At 32.4% G+C, this 18,528-nt stretch overlaps 1 protein-coding gene across 3 annotated transcripts; it reads left to right on the top strand.

Moving 5' to 3' along the window:
* Nucleotides 1–341: 341 nt before the first annotated feature.
* LOC107418578 (uncharacterized) lies at nucleotides 342–12,400 on the top strand. 3 transcript variants are annotated; one of them, XR_007240884.2, is made up of 8 exons: nucleotides 343–659; nucleotides 2,836–3,485; nucleotides 4,492–4,684; nucleotides 9,379–9,443; nucleotides 9,589–9,799; nucleotides 10,993–11,336; nucleotides 11,593–11,699; nucleotides 12,113–12,240. XR_007240884.2 is itself a non-coding variant. In XM_048473515.2 (7 exons), the coding sequence occupies exons 1-7, from the start codon at nucleotides 489–491 to the stop codon at nucleotides 12,237–12,239; spliced, it is 1,761 nt and encodes a 586-aa protein (XP_048329472.1). In that variant the 5' UTR covers nucleotides 342–488; the 3' UTR covers nucleotides 12,240–12,400. The 3 variants fall into 3 exon arrangements, 2 of the variants coding, with proteins under 2 accessions (XP_048329472.1, XP_048329475.1); XM_048473515.2 differs by lacking the exon at nucleotides 11,593–11,699 and having other exon boundaries at nucleotides 342–659; nucleotides 12,113–12,400; XM_048473518.2 differs by lacking the exon at nucleotides 12,113–12,240 and having other exon boundaries at nucleotides 11,593–11,709.
* Nucleotides 12,401–18,528: the final 6,128 nt, after the last annotated feature.

Raw genomic sequence — 18,528 nt, forward strand, 5'->3', positions numbered from 1 at the left:
TAATAATTTGAATTTAATATTATTAATATCTTAAATTAAATAATTTAAAAATATAGTAATATATGAAAGATAATTAATCATAATAAAAATATATACATATAATTGGATAGATTCCAATTTAATTTGGATTCAAAATTGTCCAAACTAAAATGAACTAATTCGATTTGATTGATCCGAGAGGGTTTGTAAATGTAATGTGTGGTGTTCTGTGGCTTATGCTGCCGGCCCTAGCCTTATCTTGAAGGAGTGTATGGACAGTAGCACACATATTATATTAATATATATCACTTTATGGACAGCAGCACACATATTATTTAAATATATATATATATATATATATAAGTCCTTGCTGGATGGAGTACTACTGAATCTAATTCATCGCCAAAGGAGAGAAAAACTATACTAATTCCTTCAAAGAAATGATAGAGAAAGAAAAGAGAGAAATGTTGTTTGTGTGCTTTTATGGTTGAAACCAGCAGGAGTAGCTGATGATAATAACATTTGGAAGAAAGAGTAAGAACAGTGAGCAGGGCTTCCAGGCAACTAATTCCTACAAAGAAATGATATGGCGGCCTCTGATAAAGCCGTCTGCCATCGTCTTCTTCCTCTTCCTTCTATTAATCGGAGGGTTCGTCTGCACCTACTTTATCAACATCCCTGTAAGTTAATTTCTAACTCTTTTTTTTTTTTTTTTTCCTCCATTGATTGGTTTTATTATTCTATTACAAAATTGAAAAGATTAATTATTTGTATGATAAACTTCTATAATTTCCTTATTGTAGTTATATTATTAGTGCAAATGATATTGTTTATTAAACATAAAGATTGATTATCTTTACACAAAAGAAATCAGTTGAAAACAATTGCCAAGGGCATATGAGGCCGAAGTGGCCTTCCACACTTTTCTTCTCCATTTTCAATATTTTTTTCACTTATTATTTAACTTCTACTTATTTACAATAATAAGTATTTGATAATATATATTTAAAATATAGAATATAGGGGCGGCGTCGTGTTTATAAATATATGTATAGGGCGGGCCGAGTCCCAGACCCCTCTGTTTTTAATTTTTGATTTGATCTTATCATCTTTTCTTTTTTGGGTTCCCACACACCACAACATCATTAAGATGATCTATTTGGCCTCTTTCTTGTCGTTTTTGTTGACTTTACGTGGTGCTTTGACAGTTGGTATGGGTTTTTTTTAAGCTTTTATTTTTTACTTTTTTTTATTTATTCTTTACGTCCTGTCTTTTGTTTTTGTACTCTTAACTATTGGTTTGATAACATGGGGTCCTTGCTATCGACTTGCTTGTCGGTTGCCCATCTAGTTTGAATTCAACAAGCTTGTTATTATTTAATACAATGAGTTAATAACAAAGCTCAAAAGAAATATATGATACAATTTTGTTTAAATTTTGCGTAAATTACAAAGAAAATAAGATACAATTTTGTTTAATTATACTTTTTCTTTTGTTATTTTTTACTATTTTTAAATTATTTTTGTTGTTTAATTCCTAACATAACCAAATTTTTTATTTTTTTTATTTTGTATGAAGGAGTATGTTTATTCTATTTTATTTTTTGTAAATTCACAATTCATTAATTGTTTGTTGGGAAAGCACTGAAAATTATATTTTTCTCAAAAAAAAAAAAGATTAACCTTTTTTATATAAGAATTTAACTCTTTATTCTAATTAAGTGGACTACAATCTAACAAAAATTGTTGCTTTTTTTTTTTTTTTTTTTTTTTTTTTTGTATACATATGTATTTCTCCACATCAAAACTTGAAAATAGCCTGCAGTTTTATGCAGGATGCTTCCTTAAAAAAAAAAATAATTTGTGGATCCATTACTATATATATATATATATATAATTTTAAGCAAGATGATACTTATTTAATTACTATTTTTTAATATATTGTTTATTTTGACAGTATATAACTATTTAATACAATGAGTAACAAAAGAAATATGTAATTAAAACAAAACAAAAAAATCTACTTATTTATCTGCTATTAAGTTTTTTAATTGCATAGAAATTGAGTTTTCAATTTTTTTGAATTTCATTAATCATTTGTTCGGTTAATTTTTTGGATTACTTTGATTTTTATTTCCTAAGAAAATCAACTTTTTCATATATATATTTTTTGAAATTTACCTTGGTTAATTAATTATTAACAAAATCAACTTCTTCTTTTTTCTTTTGCTTCTAGGAGTGTATATGTTTATTGGTATTGTGGATGCCAAATTAAATTTGAGAAAAGACATTGAAATTGCATTTCAATAAAAAAAAATTTGGAAAAATAAAAATATTTAACCGATTTTTTTAAATTGGACTATGATATAGAACAAAAAATAAAAAATTTCTCTTCCTACACCAGAAATTTGACAACACTAATACTATCACAAAACAGGGTGCCTCAAAAAAATTTTCTTGGTCCACCACTGGTTGAAAATATATATAAACTTTCATGATTAATCATTTATATATTTATTATATATATTTTTTTGTCTCAACCAATAATTGGGTAGTACTTAGGTTAGTGATCTCATTGAACTATCTTATTTTTGTCATGAACTTTGATTATGGAATGGGAAAAAAAAAAGAAAAAAAAAAAAGAGTAGAATATCACTAATTTTACTTGCTAAGTGATCTGGTGATTTATGTAAGTGGGGAATTCACCAACCAAACATAGGACAATTGGTTAAAACAATAATGAATAAAAATTAAAATTTAAAAAAAAAAAAAAAGTTAGCATAAGCAATCTTTTCTTGTTTTTGGATTTTATGAAAAGGTGGTTATATTTATGGAATACTGTTTTCCATTTTGCAGATTCTGACTGGATCCACATTTAAACCAATTTATCAACCAAAAACATTCAGACCAATAATTCTAGCCACCAACACATCCCAAAACTTTGGCCCAAAAGTAAATGGGACAGCCCAAAAATGCCCTGGACAAAACAAGAAATTCCCAAAATATTCATCAACAGATTCCCATATAATCCCAATCAACTGCTCCACATTCGACCGCACGCAGATCTGCCCCTCTTGTGACACCACTTTTACCTTCCAATCAGAACAAGATTCTAATTTCTCATCCAAGCCGTCCACGTGTCCAGAATACTTTCGGTGGATCTACGAAGATCTGAGGCCGTGGTCCCATACAGGGATATCAAAGGAAATGATGCACAAAGCCAAAAAGAAAGCCCATTTCAAATTGGTGATAGTGGATGGAATAGCATACGTGGAGAGATATGATAGGGCGTATCAGACTAGAGATTTGTTCACGTGGTGGGGTATTGTACAGTTGCTACGGAAGTATCCAGGCAAATTGCCTGATTTGGAACTGGTTTTTAACTGCCATGACCGACCTGTGATTTTGTCGAAGTACAACACAGTGGATCCTCCTACTTTGTTCAGTTTCTGCGGTGATGATCACACAGTTGATCTTGCCTTCCCTGATTGGTCCTTCTGGGGATGGTAAGTTTTTATGTTATAGTTCTTTATTTTTTATATTCTTAAACAACCAAAAAAAGTTTCTTTTCTTGCTTAATAACAACCAAAAAACAAGTTTTGTTTACTAGTATGGTCATCTAGATATACATATTTTTTATTCAGTGGTTAATCTGGCATCATATTATTTCGTGGAACCAAAAAGATTTAGTGATCCTAGCATTACCGGTTAATCAAATAATTAACTTAATCAATATGGCTAAATATATGGAATTTTATTATTTGTCACATTAATGAGCATTCGTAAAGTCAATCATAAGATAATAAATATTCATTAGATGTATTTAAGTATATATTGAATTTTGTATATTAAAAATTTAATATGTAAAAATGGTCTTTTACAATAGTTAATTAAATTGTCAATGATATATATATGCATTTCATTAACGCTCTATCACCAGTTATGAAAAATATTTTTTTTTTTCAGTTTATTTACAACCAATGTAGTAATACACTAATAATTAATGTAATCTAAATACATAGAAAATTAATCTAATGATAATAGATTAAAACTATTCATAGATGATCGTCATTGAATCTTCTTCTTCTTCTTCTTTTCCTTTTTTTTTTTTTTTTTGGATCTAATTAATATCTTCATTGAGATCTATGATTGACATGAGAATCATTATAATTAATTTAGATGAAAATATGTGTGGTTTTAAAACTCAAAACCCTATATTATATAATGTACTCCTGACATCGGTCAGTTGCAGAGCACCAAATCAGTATTAATTTAACATTATTCATAGTAATTAATACTGCATCATTTCGTATCAAATGTTTGATATAAGAATTTATCCCCTCTAGTATATCGTAATAATTAAGACTAGCTCATGAATTCGATTTATAGCTAGAATTACTATCTTGCATCCTTTAAAATGTGCAGTTAAAATGATCATCAATATATTATATGTGTGTGTTTTTAGTATATAGAAGGTTGTTGATTTAATTTGATTATGTTTGTCTTTTCTAGGCCTGAGGTTAACATAAAGCCTTGGGAGCTACTGATGAAGGACATAGAGAGAGGGAGCAAGAAGATGAAATGGGTGGATAGACAACCTTATGCTTATTGGAAAGGAAATCCAGCTGTTGCTCGAACCAGACGAGACCTCCTCAAATGTAATGTCACTAAGAAAAAGGATTGGAATGCTCGCTTGTATGTCCAGGTAGGTAAATATTGATTATTTTTCTTTTATCCTTAATTTATTTGTTCCGTCATTACTCTATTTCTATTCTATTTAGTAATTCACTAACAAATAATCACGACATGGGTTTAGGCCTAGTTAAACTATTCATGCTTTAGTCATATATGGTATAGACATGGCTATAGAAGTCGCACGTCTCATCAAAGAAGTGGTGTATGGCATTATTAGAAAATAATAATAATAACAATAATGAAAAAAGAAAAAGAAAAAGAAAGAAGTGGTATAAACAAACCGACAAATTCTACTTCGTGCGAAATAACGCTATTCATCAAAGTATTGAAAAAAACAATAAAAAACGTGATATGAATTGTCAGAGTTAAATGTTGCCATGTGGGGGCACGAGTGCTTTTGGTGGTAAGTGTTTTAAAGTATTGTATCTATGAAATAGGCACAATGGGGATAATCGTCGGGCATATATCTTGGAATTTCTAAGAATGGTATTTGGTAGTAGATTAGAAGTTGGAAGTCGTGATACCTATGAAATTTTATCTTGAATTTTTTGAAAGGTTACAAGCTCATCGCTGTTAAAATTAAGATATATTCCAATCTTGGAAATAACATGAGTAATTCTTAGTATTACTCAATAGTCCTTCAAGTAAAATTTCTTACTTTTAAGGAATGAGGAACTAATTGTGTGGGTAGGATTTATTCCGAATGATAAATCCTCCCTTAAACTAAAAATCTTATGTGTAGACGGATGGTGGTGGATTTGAGAAAAATGTTAAAGTTCTAACAAACATCATGGCTGAGCTAGTATCATGGTTTTTACGAAAGTGTCGTTCTGAGAGGAGTGTTCAAAATGTAATTTACAAGTCGTTATAGAAGGCATTTAGCCTGATTCGGCTAAGAGAATGTCTCCCAAGTATCTTTCGAGGATCAATATCTATCAAGTTTGAAACTTATATGTGGGCTAAGCACTAAATCCTGTAAAATTCACTCAATAAGATCAACTAAAACATTTAAATTAGGAAAGTCATTGCTATCCTAATTTTGAGCGCTGTGGTTCAAGCACATTTGAAATTGGGAAGTTGGTTTCCTTGAGGAACTGGGAACCAATGCCAATATTCTATAAATACATTATAATTCTGTTGGAAAAAAAAATCCAACACCAGATGTCTTTGATTGTGCAAGCGTACCACCTTCTAGATTGAAGAAAATAGAGAAAATAATAATAATAATAATAATAATAATAATAATAATAATAACAATAACAATTGCAAAAATAAATAAAATCGGACGATTGTATTTAATTACAGAAAATAAACAATTAAAAAGATTCTAATATTTTAATGATTAAAGGATTTTAATCAACTAACAAAAAATAAATAAGAACAATGCCAAAAATAACAATAATAATGATAATAGTAATTGAAGTCAATAAATTAGGCGGTCCAAGGACCAACAAAAAATTAAATTGATAAAAATAAATACTAGATGGTCTAAGGGTCAACACTAAAAAAAATTAATTGTGAAAATGAGAGAAGTATTCTAGTATAAAGAGGTATAATAGAAGTTGTGATCGCTTCAATGAGTAAATGAGGCTTCGATATATAATAAGAGAAGTCATCCATAAATCTCTTTCTTTTTCGATATAGAATAATTGAAAACCTTTTATTTCCAAAACCCAACTGGTTTTTCTTCTTCTAATCCATGTGGGATATTTTTATTATGATTTATCTTGAACCGAAAATATTGGTACAAACAAACTCTTTGAGGACTAGGTACATATAAATCAACCTTAGAAGCCCTAGAATTCCTTTTCGGCATTTAAAAATTATCATCTAACTTAAGTATCAGAGTTTCTTTGACTGGTATCACACTTATGCCTGAAGAACTCCACATTGTCTCTGTTTTGTATGTTTCAATTAGGTTTCAGCCTTAACACCCAGCCACTTGTGATGGTCTAGATTTGTACATCAACAAAAATAAAAGAAAAGCATACAATTAAAAATTCTCAATTTGAAAACAAAGAAAAGTGGGGAAATTGGTGAAAAGAAAAAAAGAAGAAAAAGAAAAAAAAAAAAAAAAAAAAAAGGTCTAACTACTGCAAATATAATGCACTTTGTTATAGGATTAAAAATAATAATAATAAAATTTAAAATCGAGGTTTGAAAAAGCAGTGAGTTCGATTTTGAGCTAGGGACTCATACCAAGTTTGGCTTCTTTCCATTGAATTTTTTTTTTCACTTGCTAGGAAGTGAAATTAAGACTTGGGGGTTGGTTTACCATTGACAATTAACCTCACCTTTTATGCTTTTTCCTTTCTTTCTTTCTTTTTGATAAATGAATAGTTTTTTTGAGAAGAGTTTCAGGTGTGGCAGGTTGAGGAACATTGCCATTCTCTCCATAAGGATAAAGGCTATAAAAATAGTTGATTGACCAAAACTTTTTTCGAGCTCATTTGTGACATGAACAGTAACTTCTCTCAGTATCAAATCCAGCATTTGTTTTCAAAAGTGTAAAAATAGTTAAAAAAGAAAAAAGGAAAGAGAGAACAAAAAAGAAAATAAAAAATAGTTTCCTCATCAATTCTCACTGTCTATGGAAATAGACATTACAGCATCTCAAAAAATGAATGTGAATGCATATGCATATAAATTGACATTGTTTAAATAATATAAGTAGTATACAATATACAATCAATTTAAAAATTATTTTCCAATGTTAATGTTTAAAAATAATATATATATATTTATTTATTTTTATTAATTAATTATATATTGTATTAACTTTTTTCTTTTTTGAAAAGAATTGATTTATTAAAGAAAATTTTACTTTTTAAATACTTGACGGTATCTGTTAAAGTCTCTAAAAGTAAATATTCACATTGAAAATGTTTAAGCCACATCTACTTAACGTTCATTGTAGACATTGTTGATGTACAAATATCAGCTATTGAATCTCTACCAAAGTATACAAATCTTCATTATCTTAATAGTAGTATAATAACCAATATGAAAAGTTTTTAGAGTACTGGTGTGGCACCAATCAAAAATATTCTGAAGCTCAACTTAAATAAGTGTTGATGAATTTTAATACTTAGTGTAAACATAGAATCGTACCTACCTTGATCTAGTGAGGGAGTGAGTCTTTTATAGAGTCCCTTTGGTTTTTAGATTTTTAAATAAGGAAGAATCACTAAGATGGTAAAATTCTTTCCTTATTTGATTTCTTGACTTACAAGGCTAAGATCTTTTGCGAATTATTCGTGATCCTCTTGACATTAGGATTCTTTCCATAATTCGTTCCATTGATCCCATGGCATCGTGTCCTTCTTCGACCGTACAATGAGATAATTGGCTTGTTTGTTCATCTTTGTGCTTAGCTTTAACACTGGAGCCGAATACACCACATTACACTATATTAGGGCCAAGTACATCATGATAGGGCTGATTACCATGTGCTAGGCCGAAATATGCCTTTTATGGTTGAATCATCCATACATAACTAACTTACCACTTGAAGCCAATTCCAGCGTGTGAGACCAAATTAAATAGTTTGTCTTAAATGGCATCCTGTCTTCTTCCTTTTTTATTGATATATATATATATATAACAATTTTATAGTGCAGACGTTACATGTTTTTATCGTGCAGATATCCTGAAAAATAGTTTTTGAAAAAACGATTGTCTTTTTTTGATAATATTAATGACGATTTTTGAGAAATCGTCATTTTTGTATACGTCTACATGATAAAAAAATATGTACGTCTGCACCATAAAAAAATCCTATATATAAATAGATATTTATCATTAATGAGCAATTTTTTAAAAGTACTATCTATATTTTTTTATTTGGCATTTTTTTTATAATTCATATTTCTATTGGAAATGCTATTATAGTTAGATTAATCATGATGACTACCTTAACTATATGTAATATACATAGAAAAATTATGCATAATCCAATATAGAAAGGTCATAACAATTTAGGAGCAGATGACATATATAGAATGGGCAAAAGAAAAGAATGGGACATGTGCAAGAGAGTGAGGTGAAAGAGAGAGAAAGGGACATGTGCAAGAGAGTGAGTGAAAGAGAGAGAAAGAGACCGAGGTGGAGTAAAGGAGACATTAATATGATTTGCCCCTTTGTACCCCTATTTTACGGAAAGAAAAATGGCCCATGTGCACTTCACATGCAATACCACGAAGCAAACTAGTAGAATTAGAATTTAGGACTCTTGCTACAAAAGTTTCGATGGTTCAGGGCTATAGGTGACAAAAACGAAGTACAATGGGCAAAATGCAAATGACTGCAAAGTTTAGGGTATAGGTGCAAAAAAACATATTTATATTGTATGGCTCAAATTGTAACTTTGTTTACAAACAATTTTATTGCGTTTTATTTTATCTTTTTTGTGATGTGTATTGACTAATTTGGTCAAATTCATTACACAAAATTACATAACCAGACTAAGCGGATACCCCAAAAAAAAGAAAAAGAAAAAATGTCTTAAGGGACGATAGAAATTTTCTGATTTAGGGGCAAAATGAAAAACTTATCATAGTTTGGAGGTAAAATAATATTAACCATTTTAATTGTTATTTTTTGGGATTTGAAACCAAGTAAAAGTAACTCTTGATGGTTGCTTGTACTTTCCAGATAAATGAGAAACAAAAAAAACTTACGGTATGCTGGATATGCAAAATGTAGGATTGGCGTCGAGAATTTGAGCAAGGCTATAAGAACTCAGATATGGCAGACCAATGCACTCATAGGTATAAAGTAACATTTTCACATTTCCTAAATTTTTATTCTTTTCTCGTATTATGGTATAATATATTTGTTTGACCATTTTGTCTTATAATTCTTATCAACTTTTTTTTTTTTTTTTTGGCCTATTTAAAAATATTCATGTTGCAGGTTTAAGATCTACATAGAAGGGAATGGTTGGTCCGTGAGTCGAAAATACATTCTTGCATGTGATTCGCTAACCTTATTAGTGAACCCCAAATACTATGATTTCTCAAGCAGAGGATTGAAGCCAATGGAGCACTATTGGCCCATTAAGGCCAATGACAAGTGCAGATCAATTAAGTATGCTGTTGACTGGGGCAACACCCACGAGAAAGAGGTAACTAGTAATTACTAATGATAATAATACTCTTAACTGAAACATGATACTAAATATTAATGCATCAGAAGCTTTTGAAATATATATGCTTTTCATATATCTATATATATAATTAGGTTTTATATGATTTTAACATTTGATTTTTTTTAATTTTCGAATTACATTAAAAACTGATATTTAAATTCAAAAAATAATTAAATATGAGTTTAGTAATATTATTAAAAATCTATTTAAGAAAAGTAAACTCTGTCAAGATCCAATGATTAATAAATGTAATTTTAAATCTTAGTACTTGATATAATCCAAGGATAAAACAAACAAACAAAAAAAAAGTTTTGACATTAGGACATCATAATGGATATTTAATCTAGATTTTTCTTATTAGTCTTTGAATCTTTAAGGGTTGAAATTTAAAATGTATTTCGAGTTTATATGAGTTGGAGGGTAAAGTATATCCTGTCAAGATTTATATAAAGCTCAAATATATTTTTTGAATCTCAGCTCTTAAAAAAAGATTTAAAGGCTGATGAGGAAAGTATTAATGAAAAATCCATTAGGTGTCCATATGAGATATTTTCTATATATAAAAAGTAATGCTACAAGTAACAAAATATTTATCAAATGATATGTGTTAAGATGTTAATAGTTGGTATGTTCATCTACCTTAAATATGGATGAGTGAACCCTTAAATGAAAAAATAAATTAAAAAAAAAAACAATTAAATATTATCACATCATCTACCATATCAGTTGGTTAATAAATTTAGTAAATATTCTAAGAAGTCGAATATTATTCATAAAAATATAAAGTGGGTTTGCACTTGCAGATTGATTTGGCTATAGTGGATTTGCACTAAGAATTTTAGTGTGGGCTTCGCGTAGTTATATTTAGTTATAACTTGTAGTTAGTATTTTATTGTTGTCGTTGTGGTTGTGATGGATATCACCAACGTTATGCTAGGGTTGGGCAGTGTCTAAGCACATAAAGGTGCCTATATGCACTTAAATGCATTTGGATGCAGCTAGATTTCCACCATTACGTGGGAATCAATGCCCATCATTGTATTGTTGTATACACATTTTTTGATATTGGGAATATGGGGATTGATCTCCAAATCTGAGAAAATATTAGCTTTGCTACTAGGCTGTTATGTGGGGACTTATATTATTTTGGTTTTGATCAATATCAACAGGTACAGGCCATTGGGAGGGAAGCAGTAAAATTCATTCAGGAGGAGCTGAAGATGGACTATGTATATGACTACATGTTTCATCTTCTAAATGAATATGCAAAGCTCTTCAAATTTAAACCTGAAATTCCTGAAAATGCATTTCAATTGTGTTTGGAGTCACTGTATTGCCCGGCTAGGGGGTTAGAAAGAACATACATGATGGATTCCATGTGGAAGGGTCCTGATGATACAAAACCATGCACCATTCCTCCTCCATATTCACCTTCATCTCTATTTGATGTTCTTCATAAAAAAACGGATGTACTTAAACATGTGGATATATGGGAGAAACAACAAAATCATTGGTAAGGTAAACATATAGTGGGTTAATTAAATTGTTATATTATCTATATATATATATATATATATTGAAAATGTTCTCGATAATTACATATTCAATTTCTTGCTTTTTTTTTTTTTTTTCCAATTATTTCTTTTCTTGTGTACTACAGCTCAAATTTGTTCTTTTTATAAAATTCATTTATTCTTTCTTTCTTTCTTTCTTTATTTATTATTATTATTTTTGTAAGAATAAAATTGGGTATCAACAATATACTGCAGAAGATAAATCAATTGTTTACAAGGAAGTGAAAACATTGTTGGAAGAACGTTTGAGATTACCGTGCATGTTGTCTCCATAAAGAAAAAGCACCCTTACAAGATACAAGGTGTGTTTGTGTTCAAGAAATGCTTGCGGCATTTTTATTGACTATTGGTCAAAATTTTTGATACTGCTTAATTGGTAAAACATTTTTATTGACTATGGTCAAAATTCTTGATACTGCTTAATTCGTAAAACATTTGTGCAATCACAATATACCATCAATCGAAGTTTCAACAAGATTTTAAAGGTATTGAACACAATTGCAATTGATATGATGATCAAATCTGCATCTACAATGCTAGAAAAAAATAAAGGATTATACAAGAATTTTTCCTTATTTTAAAGTGATGATGATGATGATGATGATGATGATTATAATAATAATATTTATTATTATTCTTATTAGTGGTGCTTTTTTTTTTTTTTTTTTTTTTTGTAATGATATTATTATTGTTTTCGCTTTTGTTATTATTTTAGGATCATTGGAGCTATTGATTGCACCCATATTCCAGCAACGGTACCAAGGTGTGATGCAAGAAGCTATCTTAATCGTCAAGGAATAATTTCACAAAATATTTTAATAGTTTGTAACTTTGATTTATAATTCATATACGTTTTAAGTGAGTGGGAAAGATCTACATATGATTCCAAAGTATTAAATAATGCTTTTGATGGTGATGGAATTTGGTGTAGGTTTATGTTGTTGTACCCTGAGCACAATCATTCAAGGTATTAGTCAAGAATAATTGTTGTTGGTTCTTGGTTCTTGATTTTGTTTTTTTTTTTTTTTTTTTGTTAAGGTTTTGTTTCTGGTTTTAATGGAGGTTTAGGATTCTTGAGAAGGTTATTAGCTTTTGGGAAGAAGAAGAAACCAAAATGTAGTAGTTGAGAGAGAGAGAGCCAAAAACGTTGTTTTTCAAAATCTGTTTTTTGAATATTTTCTTTCTCAACGTTTTTCATTATAATTTTCATACTTTTAAATACATCAAAAAGACAATAAGGCATGCTGCCATATTGAGTAATAAATACAAAAGCATTAAAAGTAACCAACCAAGCCAAACTACTTCAACTAATTTTAATCAATGCGCTGGGCATGCAAGAAACATTCTTTAGTGGGCAGTTCAGCTTGTCTAAGGCATTTTAATTTGAAAACCAGCTCCATTTGACTTGAAAATTAGAGGGAAGCCTTTTTGAATATTAAACTATGTTCTAGCCAAAAACCAGATAAAACAAAGTCTATTTACCCATTCAAAAGTAATCAAACCCGAGGCAGTTTTGCCCAGTTTTCTGGGCAACAAAACTGCACAAGGATCAGATTGTTTTGGGCTTAACTTCGCCTTACCAGCTCTAAATTGGGCCATTCTTTTTGCTGCTGCTTCCTCTGCATATCTAGTTTATCATATCCAAAATTCAGGTTCAAATCCCAAACCTACTTCAAACGGCATCCAAGGAAGTAGACTTATGTTGCTGGAAATACAATTCCAGCAACTAGACAAAAAATGACCTTAAGCTAGATAACGAGCTTAGGCCATTACAAAAAGGATATTGTTCTTAAACATCACAAGATAAAATAAAATGCATAAACATAAATAATGTTTGGTCTTTGATGTTGCAAAACAAAGAGTGCAAGTATAACTGAACTACCTTGCACATTGTGGCAAGATCACCACATTTCAACACTCCTCCTTGGTGTTCTTGCTTGAAATATTTAGAAGCTTCCTTAAGGTCTCAAATCTTGCTTTTGGAAGTGGCTTGGTGAAGAAATTTGCAAGGTTATCTTCGGTCTTGATATATTCAAAGCTTACTTCTCCATTTTCTTCAAACTCCCTCAAAGAGTGATACTTCACCGGTATGTGTTTTGTCCTTCCATGTTGAACGGGGTTCTTGGCTATTAATATGGCTGAAGTGTTGTCACATTTGATGATGGTTGAACCCTCTTGAGGATAACCAAGGTCCTCCAATAATTTCCTAAGCCAAATGCATTGATTTGCACATGAAGAGCAAGCAATGTACTCGGCTTCGGCGGTGTTTTGAGCGGTTGTTGCTTGCTTCTTTGCATTCCATGAGAATGGTCCACTACCAAGTGAGAAAAGATACCCCGAAGTGCTCTTCATATCATCCAAGCATCTAGCCCAATCACTATCCGAGTAGGCCATTAATCTCATCACATCTTGCCTATCATACCAAACTCTAAAGTCTTGTGTTCCTTTTAAGTATCTAAGAATTCTTTTGGCACCTACAAAATGGTTTTGGGATGGTGCTTGCATATATCTAGACAAAACATATGTGGCATGCATAATATCCGGTCTTGATGAACATACATAGAGCAAACTTCCTATCATGCTTCTATATAGGGTCGGGTTTACCTTTGGTGTGCCATCCTCCTTCTTGTATTTGTCTCCTTGGCTCATTGGTGTTGACATTGGCTTGCATTCATCAAGGTTGAACTTTTTCAAAAGATCTTTGATGTATATCTCTTGAGATATGAAAATACCCCTAGAGCATTGCATCACTTTCACTCCAAGGAAGTAATTCATTTCACCAAGGCTTGACATGTCAAACTCCTTTTCAAGTTCATTTTTCAAAACTTCCACATTCTTTTCATTTTCACCCGTGACTAACAAATCATCCACATAGAGTGAGATAACAATCATGCCTTCTTCATTCCTTATGTATAGTGTTGGCTCATTTGGACTCCTCCTAAAGCCTTGGTAGGTCAAGTAACCATCAATCTTGCCATACCAAGCCCTAGGTGCTTGCTTTAACCCGTAAAGTGCCTTGTGTAGATGGTAGACTTTGTCCTCATGTCCTTGAACAATGAAGCCCTCGGGTTGCTTGACATAAACCTCCTTTTGAAGCACACCATTCAAGAAAGCCAAATTTACATCAAGGTGGTACACCTTCCATGACATTGAGGCTGAGATGGATAGGATGAGCCTTATGGTCTCCATTCTTGCAACCGGTGCAAACGTCTCTCCATAATCTACAGCCGCTTGTTGTGCATAGCCTTTTGCCACAAGCCTTGCCTTGTGCTTGCATATTGTTCCATACGGGTTGAACTTGGTCCTAAAGATCCACTTTACACCAATTGGTTTCTTGTTTTTAGGTTTAGAAACCAAAGACCAAGTTTCATTCTTTTCTATCATATCCATTTCAGTTTGCATGGCCTCCATCCACTCTTTCTTTTGCATAGCTTCTTGAGCATTGGTAGGATCACTCAAGGCAACATTGCACTTTTCATATATTTCGGACAATGGCCTTTCTCCTCTAACACCATCTCCAATCTCCAATTCGGCTCCAATGGTCTGAAGTGCATCCTCCTCATCATCTTCATTTTCTTCATTGTCATTGTCATTGGTTTCTTCTTCTTCATCATCCAACCAAGCATTATCTTCATGGACAAGAAGCTCCTCCTTTGTCCAATCCCAAACAGCATCTTCATCAATCTTCACATCCCTTGTTACCATAAGTTTCTTGGTTTCCAAGTTAAAAATCCTAAAACCTTTGGTAACCTCGCTAAAGCCGACCAAGATGCCCACTTTGCCCTTTTGTCAAGCTTGTCTCTCATGTGTGGATGAACATGAAGAAAACAAACACTTCTAAAGATTTTTATGTTGTCCAAAGATGGTTTTTCTCCATACCATATCTCATAGGGTGTCTTGGACTCATTGGCTTTGGTGTATGCTCGGTTTTGGATGTAGCTAGCCGTGTGTATGGCTTCGGCCCAAAACTTCTTTGACATGTTCTTCTCATGTATCATGCACCTTGCCATCTCCATCAAGGTCCTATTTTTCCTCTCACAAACACCATTTTGTTGTGGTGTGTATGGTGTTGTGAATTGATGCACCATTCAATTTTCTTTGCAAAAATCCTCCATAGCCAAGCTTGTATATTCTCCACCATTGTCAGTTCCCAAGCACTTCATCTTTGCATTACTTTGGGTTTCCACCATCTTCTTGAATTCCATGAACTTCTCAAGCACTTATGATTTGGTTGTTAGAAAATATACCCAACACATCCTTGAGTAGTCATCAATGAAGGTTAGGAAGTACTTACATCCTCCAATCGATGACAAACTCATCGGTCCACACACATCCAAATGGACTAGCTCAAGCTTCTCCTTAGCTCTCCATGAACCGGCTTTAGGGAATGGAAGCCGTGTGGATTTCCCTAGTTGGCATACATCACATAGGCTTTTCATCTCCTCAATCTTTAGCATGTCCTTCACAATGGCATTGGTGTTTTTCATGGCACCATAGCTAGAATGCCCAAGCCTTTTATGCCAAAGTTGAGAAATGGACTCCACTTTGGTTTTTAAGGCTTGGTCATTCTTAACTAGGTCCAATCTATAGCTTTTGTCCTTCAATGGTACCTTAAACAGCTCATTACCACAAGCATCATATATGATACATCCATCTTTTGCAAAATCTAAAGCAAAGCCTCTTTCTACCAATTGTACTACACTAAGCAAGTTTTCACACAAACTAGGAACATATAGCACATCTTTTATAATTTTGGTACCTTCCTTGGTGTTCAAGCACATATCTCCTTTGCCTTCTACTTTCATGAACCGGCCATCACCAATCTTCACTTTGGTTTTATAGTTTCGGTCAAGCTCCATAAAGCCATCCTTTTGGAAACTCATGTGGTGTGAGCAACCACTATCCACAAGTCAACCGAGACCACTACTACAAATAGGTTATCGGTTTCTTCATGAACCACATTGGCTTGTTATCTCCTTTGCTTGCATACTTTGGCAATGTGGCCTTTTCCTCCACATCTTTCACAAGATGCATCAGGCCTCCAAAAACACTTGGATGGTGGATGTCCAAGCTTCTTGCAATGAGGGTAAGGTGGATGCCCTCCTCGGTTTTGATGGCTTTGTTGTTGTTGTTGTTGATTCCATCCACTTTTGTTGTTGTTGGTTGTAAAACCGGTTTGGTTGGTGTTGTTGCTCTTCCTTCCTTTATTCTTCTTTTTGTTGCCGTGGCCACCATAGAATGCACTCTCTATGGTCTCCTCCTTTCTAATGGCTCTCCTCTGTTCGGTTGCTTGAAGAGCATTGATGAGCTCACTCAAGGTTATTTCACTAAGATTTCTAGATTCTTCAAGGGAGGAAATCTTAGCTTCAAACCTTTCGGGTAAGCTCACCAATACTTTCTCTACTACCCTTTGATCGGTCAATTGCTCACCAAGGACCCGAATTTGATTTACCACTTTGAGCATCCTTTCCGTGAAATCCTTGACAAGCTCATTCTCCTTCATCTTCAAGGTCTCAAACTCTCTTCTTAGGTTTAAAACTTGCATTTGCCAAGTTCTAGTATTTCCATGGAACTCCTTTTGAAGCTTTATCCAAACCTCTCTAGCACTTGTGCATGACATTATCCTTGTAAAAATGGAATCACTCACGGAGGAGTGTAAGGCAGTGAGGGCCTTGAACTCCTTGGCAACTTTGGCCTCATGTGCATTTCTTTGTGCTTGGGTTGCATTAGCTCTCAACTCTTCCACTACATAACCTTCTTTTATGACTTCCCATAAACCAAAGGCTTGAAGGTAGGGTTTCAGTTTTATACTCCAAATGGAATAGTTTTGGCCTTCAAACTTAGGTGGTGTTGGGGTTGCAAAGGATTGTGATGCCATTTGAAAAAATGATTTTTGAAAAGTTTTGAAAAATGGACAGAACAAGCTCTTGGGTGGTGGTGTTTTGGTGAGTTTCAACTAGTCTTTTTGGGAGGTTTTGGTTTCGGTTGGAAGGCTTTAGGTGGGGGATCCTCTCACAAATAAAATGGTCTAGGTTGAAAGCTCACAAGGTCCTAAGAAATTATACTATGCTCTGATACCATGATGGTGATGGAATTTGGTGTAGGTTTATGTTGTTGTACCCTAGAGCACAATCATTCAAGGTGTTAGTCAAGAATGATTGTTATTGGTTCTTGGTTCTTGATTTTATTTTATTTTTTTTGGGTTTGTTAAGGTTTTGTTTCTGGTTTTAATGGAGGTTTAGGATTCTTGAGAAGGTTGTTAGCTTTTGGGAAGAAGAAGAAACCAAAATGTAGTAGTTGAGAGAGAGAGAGCCAAAAATGTTGTTTTTCAAAATCTATTTTTTGAATATTTTCTTTCTCAACGTTTTTCATTACAATTTTCATACTTTTAAATACATCAAAAAGAAAATAAGGCATGCTTCCATATTGAGCAATAAATACAAAAGCATTAAAAGTAACCAACCAAGCCAAACTACCTCAACTAACTCTAATCAATGTGCTGGGCATGCAAGAAACTTTCTTTAATGGGCAGTTCAGCTTGTCTAAGGCATTTTAATTTGAAAACCAGCTCCATTTGACTTGAAAATTGGATGGAAGCCTTTTTGAATATTAAACTATGTTCTACCCAAAAACCAGATAAAAGAAAGTCCATTTACCCATTCAAAAGTAATCAAACCCGAGGCAGTTTTGCCCAGTTTTCTGGGCAACAAAACTGCACAAGGGTCAAATTGTTTTGGGCTTAACTTAGCCTTACCAGCTCCAAATTGGGCCATTCTTTTTGCTGCTGCTTCCTCTGCATATCTAGTTTATCATATCCAAAATTCAGGTCCAAATACCAAACCTACTTCAAACGGCATCCAAGGACGTAGACTTATGTTGCTGGAAATACAATTCCAGCAACTAGACAAAAAAGACCTTAAGCTAGATAACGAGCTTAGGGCATTACAAAAAGGATATTGTTCTTAAACATTACAAGATAAAATAAAATGCATAAACATAAATATTGTTTGGTCTTTGATGTTGCAAAACAAAAAGTGCAAGTGTAACTGAACTACCTTGCACATTGTGGCAAGATCACCACATTTCAACAGCTTTATCGAGGAGTAACAGGCTTAAAGTGCTACAAGGTTT

The sequence above is a fragment of the Ziziphus jujuba genome, chromosome 2 (assembly GCF_031755915.1).
Source record: "Ziziphus jujuba cultivar Dongzao chromosome 2, ASM3175591v1".
Taxonomy (NCBI): domain Eukaryota; kingdom Viridiplantae; phylum Streptophyta; class Magnoliopsida; order Rosales; family Rhamnaceae; genus Ziziphus; species Ziziphus jujuba.